This window comes from Rhinoderma darwinii, chromosome 7, assembly GCF_050947455.1.
Source record: "Rhinoderma darwinii isolate aRhiDar2 chromosome 7, aRhiDar2.hap1, whole genome shotgun sequence".
In the NCBI taxonomy this organism is placed as follows: domain Eukaryota; kingdom Metazoa; phylum Chordata; class Amphibia; order Anura; family Rhinodermatidae; genus Rhinoderma; species Rhinoderma darwinii.
Window position 1 is genome coordinate 111435763 of NC_134693.1, and position 25293 is coordinate 111461055.

Sequence of the window (25293 nt, forward strand, 5' to 3'; positions counted from 1 at the left end):
GGAGTGATGGTTGCTGGAAATGGGCCTCAATACACCTATGTAGATATTGCATTAAAAACCAGACGTTTGCAGCTAGAATAGTCATTTAGCACATTAACAATATATAGAGTGTATTTCTGATCAATTTAATGTTATCTTCACTGAAAAAAACTGTGCTTTTCTTTCAAAAATAAGGAAATTTCTAAGTGACCCTAAACTTTTGAACGGTAGTGTAGGTGGTGAACCTCATGTGAAAAAGAATTATCCATAAAAAAGTTATGTTACATTTATTCAAAAGTTGGAATCATCAGCCTTTCCTGGGTGACCCGGCACATTCGTATATATCATGGGCAGTACATAGAGTTCTATAGAAATTGTATGATGCTTCATTTTCCCTGTAGAGGCAAAGTAAACTTGCTTCTGGCTTTCCCCACAGATCACAGCTGATCGCTGGGGATCTCAGCTGTGGGACAACCTGTAATTAACTTTGGGGGACCCTTCCAACAAAAAAATCGGAAAATGACATAAACAGCATGAGTTTCAGCAAAGCTAAATAATAGAAACAGTATAAACCCCTTGTGCACATGACCGTGTGTGCTGCCCGAGTCCCGTCCGTGATCCGTGGAACGATAGCACATGTTCTATCTTTCTACAGATCGGAGATTTACCCACTAAAGTGAATGGGTCTGTGTAAACTATCGAATTCCAGTCGGATGCCGTGAAAAATTTGGTCGTGTGCAACTGGGCTTATTCTCTTCCATAACAAATGGTATCCTTCAGCAAATATTATACTGAACAGCAACATTTCATAAAAACATGGAGAAAAAGCTACCAGACATCAACTTTCACTAGTATTTTGCCGTTGATTTTAAGTGTAGATTACAGAGAATATCTTTAATAACACTTGATTATGTTCATAGATATTTAAAGGATATGAGAAGATGAGAGATATACATTATGTGTACACCCCATCTGAATCTTCTGTTTGTGGAGTAAGGTTGGACGTCGCCAACAAACGAGAATATCTTCTAGGAGGTAAGATGTCATCCAAAGACTTTAAAGCTGTGTTTTAAAAAGCCGCCCTCTCTCTACCAACATATACTGTAGATAAAATACAACATTTATCATAAAACCAAAGAATGTAGTGTATACTGCTGCGGAATATGGTATGTTTGTTGTATGTGTAATTTATACTGTACCATATTGACTTAAAGCGTATCTATTATTATAAGCGGATTTGCAGAATAAGCCATTGTGTGTGTAGAGCACTGGACCCACTTTTGGCCCAGACTTTTGTTTGGGAACCCCCCACTACTGTACTTAGCCCCATTTCATCTTCTGTATGTCAATATCATTCGTAGTTAAATGCTGGTACTTCAAAAAGTAAGCCCCTGCACCATAATAAACAACGAAAATTGTGCACGAAGGCCCAAGGTATCCTGCTGCTGTGTATCGCTGAGGCCCGACTATGGCTGCTGATGGTGGGTCATGTGACCCGACCCATCCATCAGTGGCCTTCAGAGGCATTTTAGCACAGGGGGGGTGAAACACAAATAAGTGCCCCCCCCCCCACACAGTGTAATTACCCCTTAGGGGCCCCCACACAGTATAATACCCATATAGATGGCCCCACACAGGATAATGCCCCTACAGCTGCCCACACACAGTATAATGTCCCTATATCTGCGCCACACACAGTTTAATGCCCTATAGCTGCCCCCACACAGAATAATGCCCCGATAGCTGCCCCCACACAGTATAAAGCCCCCCATAGCTGCCACCTCACAGTATAAAGCATCCTATAGCTACCACCTCACAGTATAAAGCCCTCATAGCTGCCACCTCACAGTATAATGCCCCACAGATGCCCCAAAGCAGTATAATGCCCCCGAAGCTGCCTCCACACACCCCCAATAGTGCCTAATAATAATAAAATAAATACTCACCTATGCCCGTTCCCACGACGGGTGGAGGAAATCCTTCGGCTCCTCCAGTCTATGCAGCGTGTGGCTCAGCGCAGACAGGCGCGATGTCACTACATCGCGCCTGTGTGCGCCGAGCCTCTCGCGGCTCACAGCTTAGTGAATGCTTGAGCAAGGAGCCGTCAGCTCCCTGCTCCAGCCTTTTATTCAACTGTATCTGTGTCCTGAAAAACAGTTGAAACCGGGACATCAGTGAGTGGCTCGTGACACCCAGGGGGTCACGACCCACAGTTTGGGAAACACTGGTGTAGAGGATTCTAATCAGTCTCTTCGTTAAGCTCCCCATCTTCTACTATCCACAATACTATGACAAATCTGCCCCCACCAAGAAATGTGGTTTCAGTGAAAGTGTACACTGAAAAGACTTAAGCAGTCACTAGTGTGAGATGGTATAATACTTACTAGAGGATGTTCCACAAGAAAATTATGCATGTGCAGGCAGGCCCACCCTTTCCCCTCTGCTCTCTGTTATATGATCTCATAGTGAAAAACTGTTCCATAGTTGTAATGGTTTTTCAGTGAGTGCAGGTTTTCTGAACAGTTACAGACAATAGAATAGCCAGGTCTAGGGGTGTCTGATAAGTGGAGAAAGATACATTTTTCCGTAACAAAACATATTACAAGGCTTATCGTCTTTGAATACACTATTGATTTCTGAAAACAAAATTTAAATGACAGGAACACGTGAACTCATATCTTGTATTTTCTATGGTCCTGGAAAAATTTACTGTAAGCTATTTAAACTATGAACAATTAACACTAAGACGGGCTGAAAATTAATTGCACATTGTTCAAATTCTTGTGGCTGCTCCTAAAGGCCATCAAGAAATTACAGACTGCAATTTACAGTCAATAGATCATTTACACACAAAAATTCAGATTAGTTTAGTTCTGATGGGTCAGAAGTTTGCCAGATACCACGGTGCGTAATACAAGGTGCATATGCAGCTGGTCATACAAATTATGCTGAAGTGTGCTGAACCCATTTATTTGGGTGGGATGAGCAGACATTCCAATGTACATGTCCCCCATTGCAGATGTTGGAGTTATAAAGGACGTTGGATTTTAACATGCCCGATCCTTTGTTTCTCGGTAGATAAGCAGCAGCTTATTTACCTCTCCCCACTAAAATACACATTCACATGGGGGGTTGGGGAGAAAACAAGCATTTGGCTGCTTTCTAATTTGAGGCACAGAGGATATGTTGCGATCTTCGAGTGGATCAGACCAAAAACACTTTTATGACAAGTCAGATCAGTGGTTGTTTGGCAACTGGGGGAATAAGTTAGTCCCAAAAATAAGTAAGTATCAATCAAAAACAGGAAAAATGTATTCTCAAAATCTACAGGACCGCCAACAATCAGATTTTTATGACATGTCTAATTTATATGAAACCTTTTAACCTTTTTAAAGAATATGTTATTAATATTACCAAATGGAAATATAAAAATGTGTACAGCTTTTCAAATACATTTCTTTACTTTTACTGATCTTGAGTTACAACCAAGAAATATACTGTCCTTGTACAAAAGTGTGATACAGCATTATGAGGGGTAGGGTTGCAATCATAATCTGAAGGTTTTAGAGGTGGAAACTCCCATCATGAGTAAGTCTATATATTAGACAGAGACGAAGTGAGAATCGTCTGGGCCACTGGGCAATAAGGGTCATGGGACCCTCACTACCTAAGATACAGATTTTTCATTTTACTTTTTACTTAAAAACTTTATCAGTTTCCATTTCCATGTTCAGTTTTCATTTTTCCAGGACCTTGACAAAAACTTTGCCAACCTGCAAAAACAGAACAAAACCATGCACTGCACAATAGTCACATAGCATGTAAGACTGAAAATAAACATAAATCCATCCAGTCCAGCCTATTCTTCTAGAATGACTATCCAGCATCCGTAATTACATTATATCACACGGCTGCATCATCCAATTGCTGCAGTGGAGCACCACATCCCTATGGTTGAAACATCACTGTGGATAACATTACTGCGGTGTACAGCCACTGAAAGATGCAACTATCTGACATGACATCTCTATGGATGTGTGTCACTGCAGCCTTGTCTTCATACCTAATACACAGTCATAGAATTAAAGGGGTTTTCCCACGAGGTACATTTATGACATATCAACAGGGTATGTCATAAATATCAGATAGATGCGGGTCCCACATCTGGGACCCGCACCTATCTCTAGAACGGGGCCCCTAAACTCCGTTCTACCTCTTGGTGTTCCGACTGATTTCAGGACCATGAAGGAGAAAACAGCGTAGCTCGCCATTCACTACGATGGGAGTTACAGAAACAGCGTAGCTCAGCGAGTTGTTTCCGTATCTCCCAACCATGGAATCAGGATGTGGCCGGGAGTCAGTGAGAGCACAAAAAGTTAGAATGGGGTTTAGGGGGCCCCGTTCTAGAGATAGATGTGGGTCCCAGAGGTGGGACCCACATCTATCTTACATTTATGACACATCCTGTGGATATGTCATAAGTATCCTTTGTGGGAAAACCTTAAAACTTACTTGCAGGCATCGCTAAAGGGAGCTAAGGGTACATGCATTAATACAGTTCCCATTGGACTCATTGAGATCTGTAAAATTGTTTATGCAGTTAATGGAAGCTGCAGGCAGCCCAAATGTTATCACTAGCTCTGTGTATGAAAAAACTGTGATGTGACACGTAAAAAGTGACAATAATAATCTAAGTGGAGGGCAGTGGGCCCCCTATTGCTCTGACAATATCATGCAGGAAAAACTAATTCCCCTACTGAATTATTTTTTTTTTGTAAACTTGCTTACTATATCTTGCTTAAATAAGCTTGCTCATATAATCTTTGTCTTTTTTGACACAAAAGTATTTAACATTGCCTACTGCATTATTAAAGATTAGCTAAGATGTTAGGGTTGTGTCAACATGTCTGTTTCCAATAGTAACCGGCAGAATTGTTAATGCAGCTCTGGGCTATAATACAGGTTGTAACTCAGGATCAGTACAAAGTAGGTAATGTTTGCAACAGAATCTATCTATCTATCTATCTATCTATCTATCTATCTATCTATCTATCTATCTATCTATCTATCTATCTATCTATCTATCTATCTATCTATCTATCTATCTATCTATCTATCTATCTATCTCTCTATCTATCTACTGTGGATGATGTGTATGTGTACCTATATACATACTGTGAATATGCAGTGCTTTTTATGACAGCTCTTTTTCTGATTTGTTAAAGGCCACATTTATGACAATAGAGTCCGCATTAATTTGTGTGGTCTTGTTTACACCTGGGACAGCTTATCTGCATTCCAAATAAAGAGTCTCAGTCAAACATATGTGGGATACCACCTGGGATGTGAGTGTAAAGTAAGTATTATTCATATTCCTTATTATTATTGACAGATGAAAATGGCCATATTACAGCTCTGTGCCGGTAACATATATTATGTTAATATAAGACTCAGCTGTGCCGAGTTTTATATTAATATTATTACGGACTGGAGTCCTACTCGAGCACGTCACTATTCGTAGTGCCGTATATACTCTGTGCCGTATATATTATGTCCCTTAGACAGGATCGCAATTCCTTCCTAAGAAACCCTTTCCCAAAACAAGGAATAGAGAATATGCACAGTGCATGTAAAAAACCACTCAACCGGCCACAAGAGTCAAAGTTCCACATTTAACTTTGATTATAGAATGCATTGTCCGATACTAACCTCATGTTAAAAGTTATGTTTTATGTACATGAAGCTTAAACGCTATAATGGAAGGTTATGCAACTTTCTAATATACTTTAGATTTCGATTACTCACTATTTTCAAGATCTCTGGAACTGTTCAGGGTTTATTAAGATCCCTAAAGTGCTGTAAGTTCGATTCAGTAGAACGGAGACGTTACATCAGGTATACAGACAGTTAAACACGGGTACAATATGCACGTCAGAATGAGGTCGAGGGCCACATGTACATGGCTGTTTATGGATCTGGGTTGTATCGAGCCGTATTAGTGCACCCTGTTCCACGTACATCTAGTCCATGCAGCTCCGTAGTACCAAGAGGCACGGGACTCCATGTACCCCTATAAAGCCAAAGTACCCCTTTAAGCAAAATGTAATCTCCCTTTCCAAATGCAGACATCATTTCTCAAAATGTACTTTTACTGTAAATAACTACTATGGTTGATCCCAGTCCCCTTTACAACTGCAACTGATTCCCTGCATTTTGGTCCCGGTACAACATATAGTGTATATATATATCTATCAGGAATATTATCACTGAGAAATTGAGCATTCCAACTAACAGAACCTCCATGATGCTATGTTCTGATTTTCAGTCATGTCTCAATGATATGTTAGAAGATAAACTTAAAGTGAAAGCACCCTTTTAATGCAACTATCCAGGGCTCATCCAATCTCTCTGGGTCCCCTTTGGGGGATATTAAGAACTGGTCTAAGCATAAAAAAAACCTAAAAAAAATAAAAAAAAATACTAACCTCTCCTCCGTTCCCCCATGGTTTCTATTTCTACTTTAGACAGTAGTGGGCAGGCAGGCGCTGGTGAGTGATGCCACCAACTGTGCCTGCCCGATCTATTTACTTATATTATGCTGACATCTATTTAAAGGTGTCAGCGAAATATAAGGCATAGTATAAGGAGTGTACTATCGCTTACACCTTATTGCCACTGCCGGGTAGCAGTAGTCACAAGTCATGATGACATCTGTTGCCCTGACTACCCTCATTGTAAGATGTCAGGGCTGTGTCAGAAAAAGTGGAGCCTAAAATCCATATATTTCAATGTATTTAATTTAGAAAACTCTAAACCTGCCCACATTTTTGAGCGCATTTGGCTTAGTAAATCCCTTTCATAGCTATCAGGAACAAAAGGGCAATATTAATTTGAAATAATAATTTTAATTCTACTATTTATTTCTGTTTTTACAAATCACTTTGTTATTGTCTATTAAGTACTTTATAACCTAATCACAAATTTGAATGGTTTATATCTAGATTAAAATGTGTGCCGTGGAAATCTGTGAAAACCTTGCGCCAAATGAGTGTCCCTGGATAGACTGGCAGAAGAATTATGCTCTAGATGGACAGCGAGCCCAGAATTCTGCATGCATTAAACGGAGAGATGGATCTTGCAGCTGGTACCCAAGTATACCTGACAAGTCTATTTACAACAGCCATCCTTAGATGTTCGCGATGGCCCCTGTGGCTCATTTTATCTGCTGTAACTACCAGATGGAGCTAATGGATCACAAACAATACAATAAACTGTACAGAATGTGTAATGATATTGTGGAGTTGGTGGTTTCAGGTAGAATATAAAGGAAATCAATAAAGGAATGCTTTAATAGTATTTTAGCATATGTAAATATATGTATAAAGAAAATTAATGACGTGAGAAGCAATCAGGATGATTCTTTCTCATTTTCCTAGAAAATACATTTTTGGAATAAAAAATTCTGCTCTATGGCTTATATACATTTAGAAGGAAATTGGGAAACTCTATTGTGTATTAATTAACTCCTTAGATGTAACGGTTTGCAGATGGTTCTCAGTTAACAGTATGAGGCCTAATGCACACGACAGAGCCATCCAGGAGTCCCCTGCGTCTCCATACTGTGAAACCAAAGGGACTCCGTGTGCTGCCATATTATAACTTCGGTCGAGTGCCAATAACGGGAGAGATTTTTCCCTAGAAGCAACGCAATATGGCAGAATAGACCCGCAATACGGCATGTGATGCAGCATGCCTCGATTTTTGTTCAGATTCTGGTTTGCATAAGAAAAAGGTCCCAAAAAACTGTTGAATTTGTGGCATTAAGAAAAAAGGCCTGATGCCCCACTCTGGGTGCCCTTTTTTGTACAAAATATGACTATGTGCATGATGCCTGAGAGGGAGCCCACACATATCAGGTGTGTGGCCACGCTCTGGATCACAACTGTATGCGGTTTTACCATGAATCGTCATGGCCGCAGGCGTTTTGTTACCAGAAAAATCATGCAGTCAAAAAACCCTGGAAGATCTTGTGGGAAAGCTGCATGCGTGTAATACGTCCGTGCAACGCGCGTGATTTTCACGTGCCTCGCACGGACCAATGTTCGTCTATGGGGCCGTGCAGACAGTCCGTGATTTTCACGCAGCGTATGTCTGCTGCGTGAAACGCAAGACATGTCCTATATTTGTGCGTATATTTCTCGCGCATCACGCACCCATTGAAGTCAATGGGTGCGTGAAAATCAGGCGCAGCACAAGGAAGCACTTTCGTGTGACGCGCGTGATTCGCGCAAGAGCAGTAAAGAGTATGAATGAAAACAGAAAAGCACCACGTGCTTTTCTGTTTCCAAACATACAGAGTGTCATAATGATGGCGGCTGCGCGAAAATCACGCAGCCACGCATCTTATGGTGATGACACACGGAGCTGTTAAGTGCCTTTTGCGCGTGCAAAACGCACACGCTTGTGTAAATCCGGCCTTAGCCGCACAACGCCTGCTGTATGTGGCCTCACCCTAATCCTATTTAGAATCCTGTGGAAAAAAAGGGTTTGGTGAAATACAAATTGTTTCTCTGTATATTTATGATTTAATTGGGATGTTAAAATGGTAAAACAAATTATTAGTAATACATTATTTTACATCAATGTAATTTGGCAGACTCGCCGCAAAATAATAGATTATTTATTAGAAGTAATGATTGTTAGTGTATTTTTCTTTAAGAAGACACATTCATGCAATATTCTACTACATCTATCTCTAAAAGGTTTTGATGTATTGGTAGAATATTTAGCTATAATGTATAAATATTCACATACAATAACTAAAGAAGTGTTGCTTTTATGCATGTATGTTACTTTTCTTTGCTGTCAACCAGTAAGACACCCAGCAATTTGCAAAATTAAAAGGGGTTGTCTGGTTTAGGAAAACACAATTTTGAAATACCCTATTAGAGAGTTCATTGTAAGGAATCTTACAATTGGGACCTCCATCAATTAGCTGGAGTGGAGTGTGACCTACAAAGAGTATCTTTTTCACTGGAACATCCAGCAGGTCCATGGATTACATGGACATATTATTGGTTTCATTGGGCATCATGTAATGCCTCATGTCCCCTGTGGTGGTGCTGTAGGGGAAATAAGCACCTACTGCCAGGTTTCTACGCAGGTGACAGCTGATAGCTGGGGTTTTCAGCAGCAGGACAACCTGTGATTAGCTTATTTTTGTGTAGCCTTCCTAATAAAACAGGATTTGTTCAAAGTGGACAACTTCTTTAAAGAGATTTTAAAGTGGATCTGTCAGCTGAATATAATGTACTATGTAAGTGCAGCATATAACAGCTATAGGTTCATACTCCTATTCAAAATGGCTCAAAATATTTTTGCGCCATTTGGGTAATAGGAGCAATGAAAGAATACAACGTACTCATAGTGCTGAGTCAGCTGTATTTGTGATGGAAGCGCTCCCCCGCCCCTTTTCGCGGTGATTGGCAGGCTGTTGTATATATTTGCATATGTAGCTGTAATATGCTGTCCTTACATAGGGCATAGATTCTCTTTAAGTCAAGACCTGAACATGCGATCAGAACAGAAAGATAACTTTATTCTCAAATAAGATGGAAAGTTCTATTGTGATTTACATCTGGTAGTCTTGTAGCTCTGTTGTCCTTGGTGCCGTTACATCTACAGTATTATATGTTATTTTTGGTCACTGTATGTCTATGCTACTATACTCTATGTTGTCTTGAGTAACTTTAAGTCTATGCTATTAAATGTTGCCTTGGTTCACTCTTTATATATATGCTACTATTTTCTTCGGGCGCATGTATAGTTTTATATGTTGTATTGTGTTACTATTGGTTTATTATTCTGTGTATCGTCTTGGGTCACTGCATGTCTGTACAAGTATACATTGTCTTGGTTCCCACTACATCTATGCTTCCATTACCTTGAATGACTCTATTTCTTATGTTATTATGCAACCATTTTCTTCAACAGCCTTTCAGCTACAGCTTTCTCGTGCCCTGTACCCTGGGTGTCGGTCTATAAACAGTGCTTTCTATACTGTGTTCATTTTCACAATTTTTTCTACCTTACTGATGCCCAACAAGCAGCCCATTGGGCAGCATGTGCCCGTTCAGCTTATTAGGACACTAGGCACTACTTTGCCTTTATTATCACCTTCCTTTGAAATGATATGGGTCCTGATTGGTGCTGCATTAGCGCTTATCCATCAAGATCCAGAGCAATGGAGAAAATCATGGTCATTTGCTAACCTTGACTGACTGGTGTCAGTGGAAAAGACCAAATTGATAGGCGGGTGTTGCAGGACAGGAGACGCAAACCTAAGGGCTCGAAGAAGCATTGGCTAGGTAGAGACTTTAGAAGTGAACAGCGCAGCTTAATTAAGAAAAAGTTTGAATGAAATCATGCAAAATAATGTTGACAAAAGGTGACGAGGGACAGAGCTGAAGACGAGTTAGTTGAAAATAAGGACGATTCGGAGAGTAGCATGTGCCATCTAAATCACTGGTATACATAGAAAAGGTGATAGGACCAATCAGGGATGGGGCCCCTCTCTCTCAATGGGCCCCATGGCAGATGCATGGTCTGCGTCTATGGTATAAACACTGTTGGTCTCAACCAATTATGATGCATAGTAGGAATCCAGTTAGCCAGAATTGACCAAAGATGTCTGCTATTAGCACATGTCCAGTCACAGTCAGTTATCTACATTTCTGGCCAAACTAGACACAGATTCTCGAGAGTTTTTTTTGTTGAGCTTTTTGATGGTGCCGATTAGCATAATCATTCATTTTGAGATATGCAGCTTATGTGGATGAAGAATAGATTTCCAAGAGAGGGAAGTAGACTAAGAAGATAAGTCAGAAATGGTGAAGAGGTGATGGAACGGATTGTGCACAGAAATCCCCACCAAAGTACAGTACATTGCAAGTGAATGGAGCCTCCAAAAAATGAAGGATATCCTGTATAAGCTTAAATCTGCAGCAAGCCCTATCAATCATGGTTTTTTATATACCTATATGATAAGATGATGACCATTTATGTCATGTCCTTTGTCAATATATATGTGTCATTACATGTCTTATAGGTTGTTCTTCAATGACAACTTTAAAAAAAAAAAAAAAAAAAGTCAATAAAGACTTTTGGTTCGTAAGTATATGTCACTGTATACTGTATATAATCCAAAACCTCATTCAATTCATATAATTTAGAACAATTAAATAAAATCCAGATCTTGCTTAACTCTTTGTCCATCATCTCAGATTATTTTTTTTTGTGTTCCATCTAAATTTTGTTATTACGTGTGATAAAAATACAAGTCCATATGGTCAACTTTTCAAACTAGATATGCAATATAAAATTAGATAACGCCTTTAAATGTTCCATCCGAAATGTTGAGAGGTTTGCTGGGTGGATTCTGACTGGTCTTAAAAAAGGCAATCCTGTAGACTATCCTGCACGACTTGAATATTATTTCTGCAGAGATTAGAAGTTCTGCTAGGGGAATCGTCCACAGTCACACGCGTTAAAGGTGCCCCAAGTGCGGAGCAGCTTGATCTGATGGGAAGGGACAGGCAGTGATGTTCTGCTTCACCTTCAAATAGCTCAGCTGCGAGTCGTGAAACAGAGGCACAGATACTTTAATTTCTGAAAACTACCGAACACTGGTCATAGGAGTTATACACCGTATCACCTAGTATAAATTATTAAATATAACTTTCCTATAAAAAGGAAAAACAGTAGAGATGCATGTGATGTATTCAGATTACAGGTCTCAATACATTTCCACATCACTGCTACAGTATATTCAAAGGCATAAGTGCCATTGTGGCAGATCATGAAGCTGCTTTAGGGCCTCTGCAGAGAGGGGGCCCAGACCAGGTTAAAGAGGCTCTGTCACCAGATTTTGCAACCCCTATCTGCTATTGCAGCAGATCGGCGCTGCAATGTAGATTACAGTAACGTTTTTATTTTTAAAAAACGAGCATTTTTGGCCAAGTTATGACCATTTTCGTATTTATGCAAATGAGGCTTGCAAAAGTACAACTGGGCGTGTTGAAAAGTAAAAGTACAACTGGGCGTGTATTATGTGCGTACATCGGGGCGTGTTTACTACTTTTACTAGCTGGGCGTTCTGATGAGAAGTATCATACACTTCTCTTCACAACGCCCAGCTTCTGGCAGTGCAGATCTGTGACGTCACTCACAGGTCCTGCATCGTGTCGGCACCAGAGGCTACAGTTGATTCTGCAGCAGCATCAGCATTTGCAGGTAAGTAGCTACATCGACTTACCTGCAAACGCCGATGCTGCTGCAGAATCCTCTGTAGCCTCTGGTGCCGATGTCTCCTCGCTCGTCTGACACGATGCAGGACCTGTGAGTGACGTCACAGCGTGATCTCTCGAGAACACGGCTGTGTCTGCACTGCCAGAAGCTGGGCGTTCTGAAGAGAAGTGGATGATACTTCTATACACAACGCCCAGCTAGTAAAAGTAGTAAACACGCCCCGATGTACGCACATAATACACGCCCAGTTGTACTTTTACTTTTCAACACGCCCAGTTGTACTTTTGCAAGCCTCATTTGCATAAATACGAAAATGGTCATAACTTGGCCAAAAATGCTCGTTTTTAAAAATAAAAACGTTACTGTAATCTACATTGCAGCGCCGATCTGCTGCAATAGCAGATAGGGGTTGCAAAATCTGGTGACAGAGCCTCTTTAACTGCATCCTCTTATTTAATGGGTAGTGAGAACCTGTGCAAGGATCCCCTCTTTGTGGTCCCGCAAACAAGGGTGTGGGGATTACCCCAAGGGTAATGGAAAGAATGTTGGGGAAACAAGTGCCAATTCCCCTGTCATAGGTAGTAAGAGGTGCTGTTGTGTTAGCCAGCACCTGAAAGGGGCACCATTTTAATCTTAGTTATTGGGCCCACCTTACCAACAAAGGTTAGAGGTAAAGGACAGCCAGTGGCAAATTACGAGATTTTTGACATTTGTCATGCTATCCTTATCTCCACAAACTATTAGGCAGACTGCGGACCATGGCCTAAACTAGGCGTCAGCAACCTTTGGCATGCCTGCTGTTGTGAAACTACAATATCCAGCACGCCCTCAAAGCCATTGGTTGGAATAATAGAGCCTTCAGGCTGACAGGGCATGATGGGAGTGGTAGTTTCACAACAGCTCGAGTGCCGAATGTTGCTGACTCCTGGCCTAAACTGTAAACCTGTATTATTTTATTCTATGCATGATCATTCAGAGCCTTGTGATGTGGATATTTTCATAGGTAGACAGTGGGCATGCTCAGTATGTGTACATGTTTTCTGTAAGTTGGGTTCTCCAGGCAGACAGAAAATCTTACAGACTGAAGAAACATTCCACAAATGTAATATATGTAACATCCTTGGACTCCTATCTTCCTGCAGACATCGTCCTCCCCAGAGATGCCAGCACATGCGGCCGTCCTGTCCTGCAGTGACCACTAGGTTGCGCGCTCGAGCTCATTCCCAGCCTCAATGAGCCAGAGCACACACATGTCTGAGATTGAGCTGATTGCTACCAGGTCACCCTGGACTATAAGAAAGGCCCTGCCCCTTTCTTCGTTGCCTGAGCGTTGTTTGTACCTACCCGTGTCTGTATTTGCAAATGGTCCCTTGAGTGTTTTCCAGGTCCAGTGTTCCCGTTCCTGCTACCTGTACCCTGTATCCTGTGCTATCTTGTTCCAGTGCCGTGTAGAGTTGGAGTCGTGTTGTACTGTATACTAAGCCTGTCTTGTTACACCACGCCTGGTTTCTGCCTGCTGCCAAGGTCCCATCCGAGCCTGTCCTGCTAATGTCTGAAGTTACCACAGGTACACCTATACGAACTATAGACTTTGACTGGTATCCTGTTGGCCAGCTGCCATACCGTCAAGGCGGTACGGCCCAGAGGGTCCACAATACCCACAGATCGTGACAATATAAAGAACACAAGCCCACCGAGCAATGAAGAGTCAACCGGACTTCACAGTTCATTTTTATTTTGTATACTTTATCCTAATACCTGATATAATTGCTTGCTAATAATATATAATACTAAATATATCAATATATTATTGTGTTCACAATAGATTTTCCAAACAATTGTGAATTTATAAAAAGGAAATTGTGTAGACAAGCTACAGCACCCCCTGCTGGTTACACAACACTTACACAAGGGCCATACGTGCCTGTGATACACACAAGGGGGAGGACCCCTATAGTTGGTGGGCGTATTGGTTAAATTGAAATAAATTTATTGCCTGCCGGCAACAGAAGCCCTGTTTTCCAACTAACAATTAGAAAATAACAAAGTATTTATTAAATTTATGCAAAGAAGAACAGACTACATATAATTTAAAATTTAGAGTCCGTTGCTGACTACAATCAGCTTAGTGCAAGGTATAGAAAGCCTGGAGCTGACGGCTGCAGCACGCAGCACCAGACCAACCGTTCAATTCTAAGAGTCAGCAGGACACGTGTTAAAATTAGATTAGAAGCCCCCCCGACATGTTTCGCTACGAAGTAGCGTCTTCAGGGGTATCGGGGCTAATGACAGCGCGCGGCGAGATGGCCCTGTTTAAATATGTAATGGAGTTGCTCCACATGTTCTATTGATTGGCGTAGGGCCAATCACAGAGTGAGCAGAGAACGAGCCCCCCGTTCCGTGACGGGCATGCCACACCACCAATAAGCAGCCACCCTATGTAACCAATGAGAGCATAGCAAAGCGCGCATGCGTATGAGGGCAAAAACAGGTGATAGAGTAATTTGCCGTGGAGCTATTAAGCTCAATGGACATGCGTATTGGGAAAAGATAGAGTGATAGACAAATTCCCAAATGTCAGGGGCTGACATAGTGGCAATAAGAATATTTGTGTGGTGGGGAATGAGTGGAGCTAACTCGTGATGATGACACAGTAGGTCGTCTAGGCAAAAGAGGCCGGCAGTCAGCGAAGCCGAGATACCAAGCCCATAATGCCCGCACGGTACAAGTATTGTTAGTGGTTTAAAGAGCTAACACAGTTCAGGTAGCCATCCATAGTGTACAATATGTCCGACGAAGTGACGGACAAGCCGATGTGTCAATTAACAGTGTAGTCTAGACTAGGCTAAGCAATAAGTATATCTTATCTATAGTCAGTAGGTCAATTGGTAAAGACTGCATGTCAGACGACATACAGGTAAGGTTCAATAACAGAGGATCAATGTAATGAGACGTATAAAGGACATATTGGTCAGAAACATTAGTGACCAAATAGTAGAATATAGTGTCCTTGATCTTAATAATAGTAGTATGTAGTGGCCACGTATGAGGTTCATAGAAATGCTGTATAGGTAAATCCCTCATTCAAGCCCCCTGGGCTGAGGGATCCCAGACGATGGATCCAGCGTGCTTCCTCTTGTAACAGTTTACGGTCCAGGTTACCAGCTCTAGGACCGAGTTTGACCTTAGTGATACCCCAAAATTGTAACGAGCGAGTATCTCCTCCGTGAACGTTGTGTATATGCCTAGATAGGGATGTTTCTTCCTTATTATTTATAGTACTTAGATGTTTTGATATTCTTCTCCTCAGTTCCTGTATGGTCTTACCCACATAGAACTTAGGACAGGGACATTTAGCAATGTAAACAACCCCCTTGCTCTGACAATTGATGAATTGTCTAACCTGGTATGTTCTATTATCGACTGGATTGGTAAATTGTTTAATGGTAGGCATTAAATGACAAAAGGAACAACGGCCACAGGAGTGGGAACCAATGACGGACGTCCTTAGCCAATTCTTAGATGCAGTGGTCGGTCCAGTGTGATGACTATGCACTAGGTAGTCGCGTAAGTTCCTACCTCTACGATATGTAATAGAAGGGATAGATGGTATGACTCCCTGAAGATCAGGGTCGGACAAAAGAATTGGCCAATGGCGATCTAGGATCTCACGGACCTGTTGTGAGCCAGTGTCAAAAATGCCTATACATCTAATACTGGTTGTGCCACTAGATTGGGCAGCAATGGTTGGATGATGCCTGGTTGTGGGTTTATGTTCATATAGTAGTTCTTTTCTTTCAGTGGCTCTAGCCCTGGCATAGGCTTTATGTAGCCATTTTCTGGGGTAGCCACGAGCCAGGAATTTGATAAATAAACCATTGCATTCCAGTTCAAAAGCCTCATCGTCGGAACAGTTCCGTTTGGCACGGAGATATTGTCCAATAGGGATTCCCTTTTTGAGGGCAGGTGGATGATAACTATCCCAGTGTAAGAGGCTGTTAGTCGCAGTGGACTTACGTGAAATGTCAGTATGGACACCACCAACAGGGTCCAGGGAGATTTTAAGATCCAAGAAGATAATTTCTTTTTGATGAATGACATAGGTGAACTTCATACCAATATGATTGGCATTAAGTTCGTGCATGAAATCATAAAAGGTGTTAATGTCACCATCCCACAGGAGGAGAATGTCATCAATATATCTCCCCCAGAATAGGATGTGGCATGTGTATATTGCCAGTGTATCAGTGAAGACCATCGTGTCCTCCCACCACCCCAAAAATAAATTTGCATATGTGGGTGCACAGATGGTGCCCATTGCCGTTCCTTTAATTTGCTGATAGAATTTGTGATCAAATAAAAAATAATTGTGTGTCAGAAGGAAACGTAATAGTGATAAAAGAAATTGGTTATGAGTATGGAATTGAATTCCCTTAGTACCCAAAAAATGTGCAACTGCTGTGAGTCCGAATTGGTGCTGGATGTTGGTGTAGAGTGATTCAACGTCGATGCTGGCTATGAAAGTGGAGGGAGTGACATGTATCTCCTGGATCCTGTTGATGGTGTCCTTAGTATCCCTTAGGTAAGAGGGAAGAGAGGTGACGAATGGCAAGAGAATTTCATTAAGGTACATACTTATGCCCTGTGTAAGACTATCATTGCCAGATACTATTGGTCTACCTGGTATTGGATGTGACATCTTGTGAATCTTAGGCAGCGCATAGAATGTTGCTAGCGTAGGGGTGGGATTGTATATACGTTTAAATTCCTCGGTACTGATCATATTTTGTGTCTTAGCTGTGTCGAGTAATAGATGTAATTCAGTTAAGAATAGATCGGTAGGGTTTTTTTCTAAGATAAGGTACGTAGTGGTGTCATCCAACAATCTATGGACCATGGCCACGTATTCATCCTGGTTCATAATCACAATATTACCCCCTTTGTCAGAGGGTTTGATGGTAATATATTGGTTATTACGTAATTCGTCCAATGCTGTTATTTCCATTCTGCTAAGATTAGAGAGTGCTTTCTTTTTGTTTGGTCTGATTTTTTTCAAGTCAGCACATACCAACTTCACAAAAATGTCTAAGTGAGCGTATTGTGCAAAGGGAGGAGTGAGTTTGGATTTCGGACGTAGTGACGAGAAAGGGCCCACTGCAGTAATGGGTCCAAACTCGTTCTCATATAGGAGACTTTCAAGGTCCGCAAGTGTGTTACGTTCAGTTCTATCACTGTCTCCCATGTTCATGGTGTTATTTTTGAAATATTTATGTAGCGCTATTTTTCTAGCGAATAAGTTGACGTCCTTAGTCCAAATGAACTCATCAAAAAGTGGAGTAGGAGTGAAGGACAGACCTCTACGTAAAAGTGTAAGTTGAGAGTTACTTAGATGGATCGAGGAGATATTGAACACTTGCATTTGGTCACTGGTGGTTTGTGTTAGAGACATAGATGGTACTGTTACTAGCCCAGATTCCATCGAGGGTTCGTACTTCCTAAAAAAGGAAACGTATTTGATGGACCCAACGGGTTTGTCGTGGTGATTGTGGGGCATTTGGTCGCTATAGGTGTTTGATTGGAGACATTCCCAGTTATACGAGAGGTTTGAGGTGCACTCAGTGGAGCAGACACTGAGAAGGTTGATGAGGTGGAAGGATAGGAGGAAGTAGTAGCATTCGGATATAACTGACATTTTGTATTGGATCTAGTTTGTACTGTACTACGTTTGGAGGAATTAAATCTGTTGTTGGTGTTTTTACGTTTAGTACCCAGTTTAAAACTGGGAGATCGTATGGTATCGTCAGTGCCAGAAACCTCAGAATCGGAAAAGTCTGTGAAGACTTGTACCCGTTTACGAACAAACTGTGGTTGTGTCTTGTATGTATACACTTGACCAATATCAAAATCTCTGCGATCCCTGATATATTTACGGTGCTTTCTCTCTTTTATCTCAGTTTGTAATTTCTCGATATTTTTTTGTAGTTGAATTTCACAATTGTTGAATTCACTTAGGGAATTGAATCCCTGAATATCACCAATTTCCTTCTCAAGTTGCTGTGCAGTTTTATTGTACTCTCGTTTTTCAAAATCTAGGATATATTGTAATAATTTTAGGGAACTTTCAGTCAAAAGCTCTTCCCAGCCTTTGATAAATTCTCGTATAACTGGGAATGTCTCCAATCAAACACCTATAGCGACCAAATGCCCCACAATCACCACGACAAACCCGTTGGGTCCATCAAATACGTTTCCTTTTTTAGGAAGTACGAACCCTCGATGGAATCTGGGCTAGTAACAGTACCATCTATGTCTCTAACACAAACCACCAGTGACCAAATGCAAGTGTTCAATATCTCCTCGATCCATCTAAGTAACTCTCAACTTACACTTTTACGTAGAGGTCTGTCCTTCACTCCTACTCCACTTTTTGATGAGTTCATTTGGACTAAGGACGTCAACTTATTCGCTAGAAAAATAGCGCTACATAAATATTTCAAAAATAACACCATGAACATGGGAGACAGTGATAGAACTGAACGTAACACACTTGCGGACCTTGAAAGTCTCCTATATGAGAACGAGTTTGGACCCATTACTGCAGTGGGCCCTTTCTCGTCACTACGTCCGAAATCCAAACTCACTCCTCCCTTTGCACAATACGCTCACTTAGACATTTTTGTGAAGTTGGTATGTGCTGACTTGAAAAAAATCAGACCAAACAAAAAGAAAGCACTCTCTAATCTTAGCAGAATGGAAATAACAGCATTGGACGAATTACGTAATAACCAATATATTACCATCAAACCCTCTGACAAAGGGGGTAATATTGTGATTATGAACCAGGATGAATACGTGGCCATGGTCCATAGATTGTTGGATGACACCACTACGTACCTTATCTTAGAAAAAAACCCTACCGATCTATTCTTAACTGAATTACATCTATTACTCGACACAGCTAAGACACAAAATATGATCAGTACCGAGGAATTTAAACGTATATACAATCCCACCCCTACGCTAGCAACATTCTATGCGCTGCCTAAGATTCACAAGATGTCACATCCAATACCAGGTAGACCAATAGTATCTGGCAATGATAGTCTTACCCAGGGCATAAGTATGTACCTTAATGAAATTCTCTCGCCATTCGTCACCTCTCTTCCCTCTTACCTAAGGGATACTAAGGACACCATCAACAGGATCCAGGAGATACATGTCACTCCCTCCACTTTCATAGCCAGCATCGACGTTGAATCACTCTACACCAACATCCAGCACCAATTCGGACTCACAGCAGTTGCACATTTTTTGGGTACTAAGGGAATTCAATTCCATACTCATAACCAATTTCTTTTATCACTATTACGTTTCCTTCTGACACACAATTATTTTTTATTTGATCACAAATTCTATCAGCAAATTAAAGGAACGGCAATGGGCACCATCTGTGCACCCACATATGCAAATTTATTTTTGGGGTGGTGGGAGGACACGATGGTCTTCACTGATACACTGGCAATATACACATGCCACATCCTATTCTGGGGGAGATATATTGATGACATTCTCCTCCTGTGGGATGGTGACATTAACACCTTTTATGATTTCATGCACGAACTTAATGCCAATCATATTGGTATGAAGTTCACCTATGTCATTCATCAAAAAGAAATTATCTTCTTGGATCTTAAAATCTCCCTGGACCCTGTTGGTGGTGTCCATACTGACATTTCACGTAAGTCCACTGCGACTAACAGCCTCTTACACTGGGATAGTTATCATCCACCTGCCCTCAAAAAGGGAATCCCTATTGGACAATATCTCCGTGCCAAACGGAACTGTTCCGACGATGAGGCTTTTGAACTGGAATGCAATGGTTTATTTATCAAATTCCTGGCTCGTGGCTACCCCAGAAAATGGCTACATAAAGCCTATGCCAGGGCTAGAGCCACTGAAAGAAAAGAACTACTATATGAACATAAACCCACAACCAGGCATCATCCAACCATTGCTGCCCAATCTAGTGGCACAACCAGTATTAGATGTATAGGCACTTTTGACACTGGCTCACAACAGGTCCGTGAGATCCTAGATCGCCATTGGCCAATTCTTTTGTCCGACCCTGATCTTCAGGGAGTCATACCATCTATCCCTTCTATTACATATCGTAGAGGTAGGAACTTACGCGACTACCTAGTGCATAGTCATCACACTGGACCGACCACTGCATCTAAGAATTGGCTAAGGACGTCCGTCATTGGTTCCCACTCCTGTGGCCGTTGTTCCTTTTGTCATTTAATGCCTACCATTAAACAATTTACCAATCCAGTCGATAATAGAACATACCAGGTTAGACAATTCATCAATTGTCAGAGCAAGGGGGTTGTTTACATTGCTAAATGTCCCTGTCCTAAGTTCTATGTGGGTAAGACCATACAGGAACTGAGGAGAAGAATATCAAAACATCTAAGTACTATAAATAATAAGGAAGAAACATCCCTATCTAGGCATATACACAACGTTCACGGAGGAGATACTCGCTCGTTACAATTTTGGGGTATCACTAAGGTCAAACTCGGTCCTAGAGCTGGTAACCTGGACCGTAAACTGTTACAAGAGGAAGCACGCTGGATCCATCGTCTGGGATCCCTCAGCCCAGGGGGCTTGAATGAGGGATTTACCTATACAGCATTTCTATGAACCTCATACGTGGCCACTACATACTACTATTATTAAGATCAAGGACACTATATTCTACTATTTGGTCACTAATGTTTCTGACCAATATGTCCTTTATACGTCTCATTACATTGATCCTCTGTTATTGAACCTTACCTGTATGTCGTCTGACATGCAGTCTTTACCAATTGACCTACTGACTATAGATAAGATATACTTATTGCTTAGCCTAGTCTAGACTACACTGTTAATTGACACATCGGCTTGTCCGTCACTTCGTCGGACATATTGTACACTATGGATGGCTACCTGAACTGTGTTAGCTCTTTAAACCACTAACAATACTTGTACCGTGCGGGCATTATGGGCTTGGTATCTCGGCTTCGCTGACTGCCGGCCTCTTTTGCCTAGACGACCTACTGTGTCATCATCACGAGTTAGCTCCACTCATTCCCCACCACACAAATATTCTTATTGCCACTATGTCAGCCCCTGACATTTGGGAATTTGTCTATCACTCTATCTTTTCCCAATACGCATGTCCATTGAGCTTAATAGCTCCACGGCAAATTACTCTATCACCTGTTTTTGCCCTCATACGCATGCGCGCTTTGCTATGCTCTCATTGGTTACATAGGGTGGCTGCTTATTGGTGGTGTGGCATGCCCGTCACGGAACGGGGGGCTCGTTCTCTGCTCACTCTGTGATTGGCCCTACGCCAATCAATAGAACATGTGGAGCAACTCCATTACATATTTAAACAGGGCCATCTCGCCGCGCGCTGTCATTAGCCCCGATACCCCTGAAGACGCTACTTCGTAGCGAAACATGTCGGGGGGGCTTCTAATCTAATTTTAACACGTGTCCTGCTGACTCTTAGAATTGAACGGTTGGTCTGGTGCTGCGTGCTGCAGCCGTCAGCTCCAGGCTTTCTATACCTTGCACTTAGCTGATTGTAGTCAGCAACGGACTCTAAATTTTAAATTATATGTAGTCTGTTCTTCTTTGCATAAATTTAATAAATACTTTGTTATTTTCTAATTGTTAGTTGGAAAACAGGGCTTCTGTTGCCGGCAGGCAATAAATTTATTTCAATTTAACCAATACGCCCACCAACTATAGGGGTCCTCCCCCTTGTGTGTATCGAATAATTGCAGGGTTAATCACCCATTCTTAGGACTCTCTCCACACACTGGAGGTATACCTATTTACTATACCCCTACTATGGCAGGTTTCCTAAACAAAAGGTTCAATTCAGAGACGCTTTCTGCAGAGGCCGCTTACGTGTTCTCCACAGACAACGTGCCGCTGCACCAATTTGATATACATACCGCATTTAGGGACTTACAAAAAACGTATCAGAGGTATATTAGATCCTATGTAGAAGAATGATCGAGGCACTCACCGAAGCTGGCAAAAAATTCGTTCTTTATTACAAAAGAGGATCTAGGTCAGGATGTGGAAATGCCTACGGCCGTTTCACGTGCTGGTACACGCTTTCTCAAGGCCCTAGCGTCACTTCCTTCACCTGCCTTTTTATACACAAATTAGTACACATTGTTACATAACAAAAAATTAAAAAAGACAGGGAAATGCACAGTATACTTAGATGGTTCATACAATTAGTACATTCTAATCTTAGAATATCAAAATTACAATACAAAAATTCTCTAAAAACAAATAAGGTTCATGTTAAAAACGAACTCAGATCATTCCGATCATTGAGACCGAGCGGTCCTAGTGCACCTGTCAGAGAAATAATCTCTGCCTCTCTCTGCAGCAGAGATTTGTGTCTGTCTCCTCCTAACACCAATGGCTGAATGTGAACAATACCCACAAATCGCATACATCGAGCGTTATTTTCATGTTTCTCCTGCATATGTTGTATCAACCTAGGGCATCCCTCACATGTATTTAGTGATCTTATATGTTCACGAAATCTTACATACATAGGTCGTATAGTTTTTCCTATATAAAATCTACCACAATCGCAAATTACTGCATAAACAACATATTGAGTCCTACAGGTTATTAATCCATTAATTTCAAACGTAATGCCCCCTAAATTCAGGTTCCTTGTACGTATTATGGAATTGCAATAATTGCATTGACCACATCTGTGGTTACCCTTTGGACTATTAACTGTCAACCAATTTTCTTTGTACTTCTCTTTTTGGGAAAAACGTCCCCTGACTAAAATATCTTTTAAATTTTTACATCTACGAAAGGATACAATTGGTTTCCTAATTGCAACTTCCATAAGTAATGGATCATTCTCAATTAGGTGCCAATTGTTTCGAATACTTGTTCGAATAACATCACTCATTGGGCTATAACCGAAGGATAGAACAAATCTCTGATCTTTTTTCATAGGAGTTTTTCGACTATGTTTTTTATGATGGAATAACGATGTTTGTTTAATTACACTAGCTCTATTTAAAGCTCTATACGACCTATGTATGTAAGATTTCGTGAACATATAAGATCACTAAATACATGTGAGGGATGCCCTAGGTTGATACAACATATGCAGGAGAAACATGAAAATAACGCTCGATGTATGCGATTTGTGGGTATTGTTCACATTCAGCCATTGGTGTTAGGAGGAGACAGACACAAATCTCTGCTGCAGAGAGAGGCAGAGATTATTTCTCTGACAGGTGCACTAGGACCGCTCGGTCTCAATGATCGGAATGATCTGAGTTCGTTTTTAACATGAACCTTATTTGTTTTTAGAGAATTTTTGTATTGTAATTTTGATATTCTAAGATTAGAATGTACTAATTGTATGAACCATCTAAGTATACTGTGCATTTCCCTGTCTTTTTTAATTTTTTGTTATGTAACAATGTGTACTAATTTGTGTATAAAAAGGCAGGTGAAGGAAGTGACGCTAGGGCCTTGAGAAAGCGTGTACCAGCACGTGAAACGGCCGTAGGCATTTCCACATCCTGACCTAGATCCTCTTTTGTAATAAAGAACGAATTTTTTGCCAGCTTCGGTGAGTGCCTCGATCATTCTTCTACATATATATCCAGCTTTTTGTGCTATTCTTTCGAAGAGCAACTCCGTGGCAATTTACCTGCAATTATCCAATAGTAAGCAAGCCATATTTCAACTCCTATTCCGACTGTGCGGTTTTTGGTAGTGCCAGCCTCTTTCCTTCTTCCCATTGATTGTATCCAGTGTATTTGGGCTAGAGCACGCCGATAGAACCAGCCATGGAAAATAATCCAGTGGATCATGTGGAGCCTCTGGCTACTTTGGATTCAGCAGCGCTGATCGCAGGTCGTATGGATGTGGATGCGTTTTTTGCACAATGCAATCTCCAAGATGAGTTGCAGGTGATGGGCACAAAAGCTCTTGAAAATAAGGTCATGTTTCTGTCCGAAAAAGAAGTCAAGTTGTTTTGGACTGTTAACTCCTTACAATCTTACAAGGACTGCAATAGATCACCTAGAGGCTTGCGTATATATAAAGAAATTTCGCAATATCATGATGATATGGAATTTGCTGCACAGTGGAAACAGCTGCATGTACAACATTCACTCAATTTAACTGAGTTAATACTGACCCGCACTGAAAAAGAATATACATCTATAAAGGAACAACTTGGTAAAGCCAAAGTGGAATTAAAAACGAGATTAACCGAAACACAATTCCAAATGTTTATTAAGAAAGTTGACAAGAAGGTTATTCCTATCCAGTCGGAAATAAAAGAAAGGAAAAAAGATAAATTCATCCGAGATAAAGGTGATTTTGATACCGGTCATATCTTCAGTTGGGGTAATCGGAGGATACGAAAATTTAGACGTCAAAGGATCCAGCACAAATCAACTGATTACTGGACTACTGATTCGGGATCGGATTCTAGCTATGGAGAAGAAGTGACCAGGCATGGTCCGTTGATGGACATTTCCACCAGTTCTGTAATTGAGGGGAATAATAACCCTTTAGGAGGAGCATCAGAAGGGGTCGTCAAAGGCAGAAGAGGCAATTATGCAGGAGTCAAGCGAAAGCAGGTCTCTTGGAGACAGTAAGAGACTGTTCTTCTTATAATGCAGTGTCTATATCTGATTTGGATGTACCTGTTTCTACCAATGTAACAACTGTGATTAATCTGTCCGATCTTATTTTGACTCCAGATTGTTTGTCTCTGCTTTCAAAGGGCTTCAACTATTGTATCAATTCCGAATTTGATTATACTAAATTTGAAATAGATCTTTATAAATCAATACGTAAGATGAATTTGCATCGGGTTTTTTCTGGTCATGTTTCTGAAAAGGTGCCTCCTATTGGAGAAAGGAAAGTTACTGTAGGTAATCT

At 41.1% G+C, this 25293-nt stretch overlaps 2 protein-coding genes across 3 annotated transcripts in view; one reads left to right on the plus strand and one right to left on the minus strand.

The window, feature by feature from the left end:
* TIMP4 (TIMP metallopeptidase inhibitor 4) overlaps window positions 1-8020 on the plus strand; it is a 35388-nt gene extending 27368 nt beyond the window's left edge. Inside the window, exons 3-5 of the mRNA XM_075832349.1 lie at window positions 900-1014; window positions 5205-5335; window positions 6981-8020. Coding sequence (XP_075688464.1) covers window positions 900-1014; window positions 5205-5335; window positions 6981-7169 — 435 coding nt within the window. The 3' untranslated portion in view covers window positions 7170-8020. The remainder of the gene's footprint in view (window positions 1-899; window positions 1015-5204; window positions 5336-6980) is intronic.
* The window catches only part of SYN2 (synapsin II), a 356436-nt gene that overhangs the window by 116461 nt on the left and 214682 nt on the right, over window positions 1-25293 (minus strand). The window lies entirely within an intron of this gene.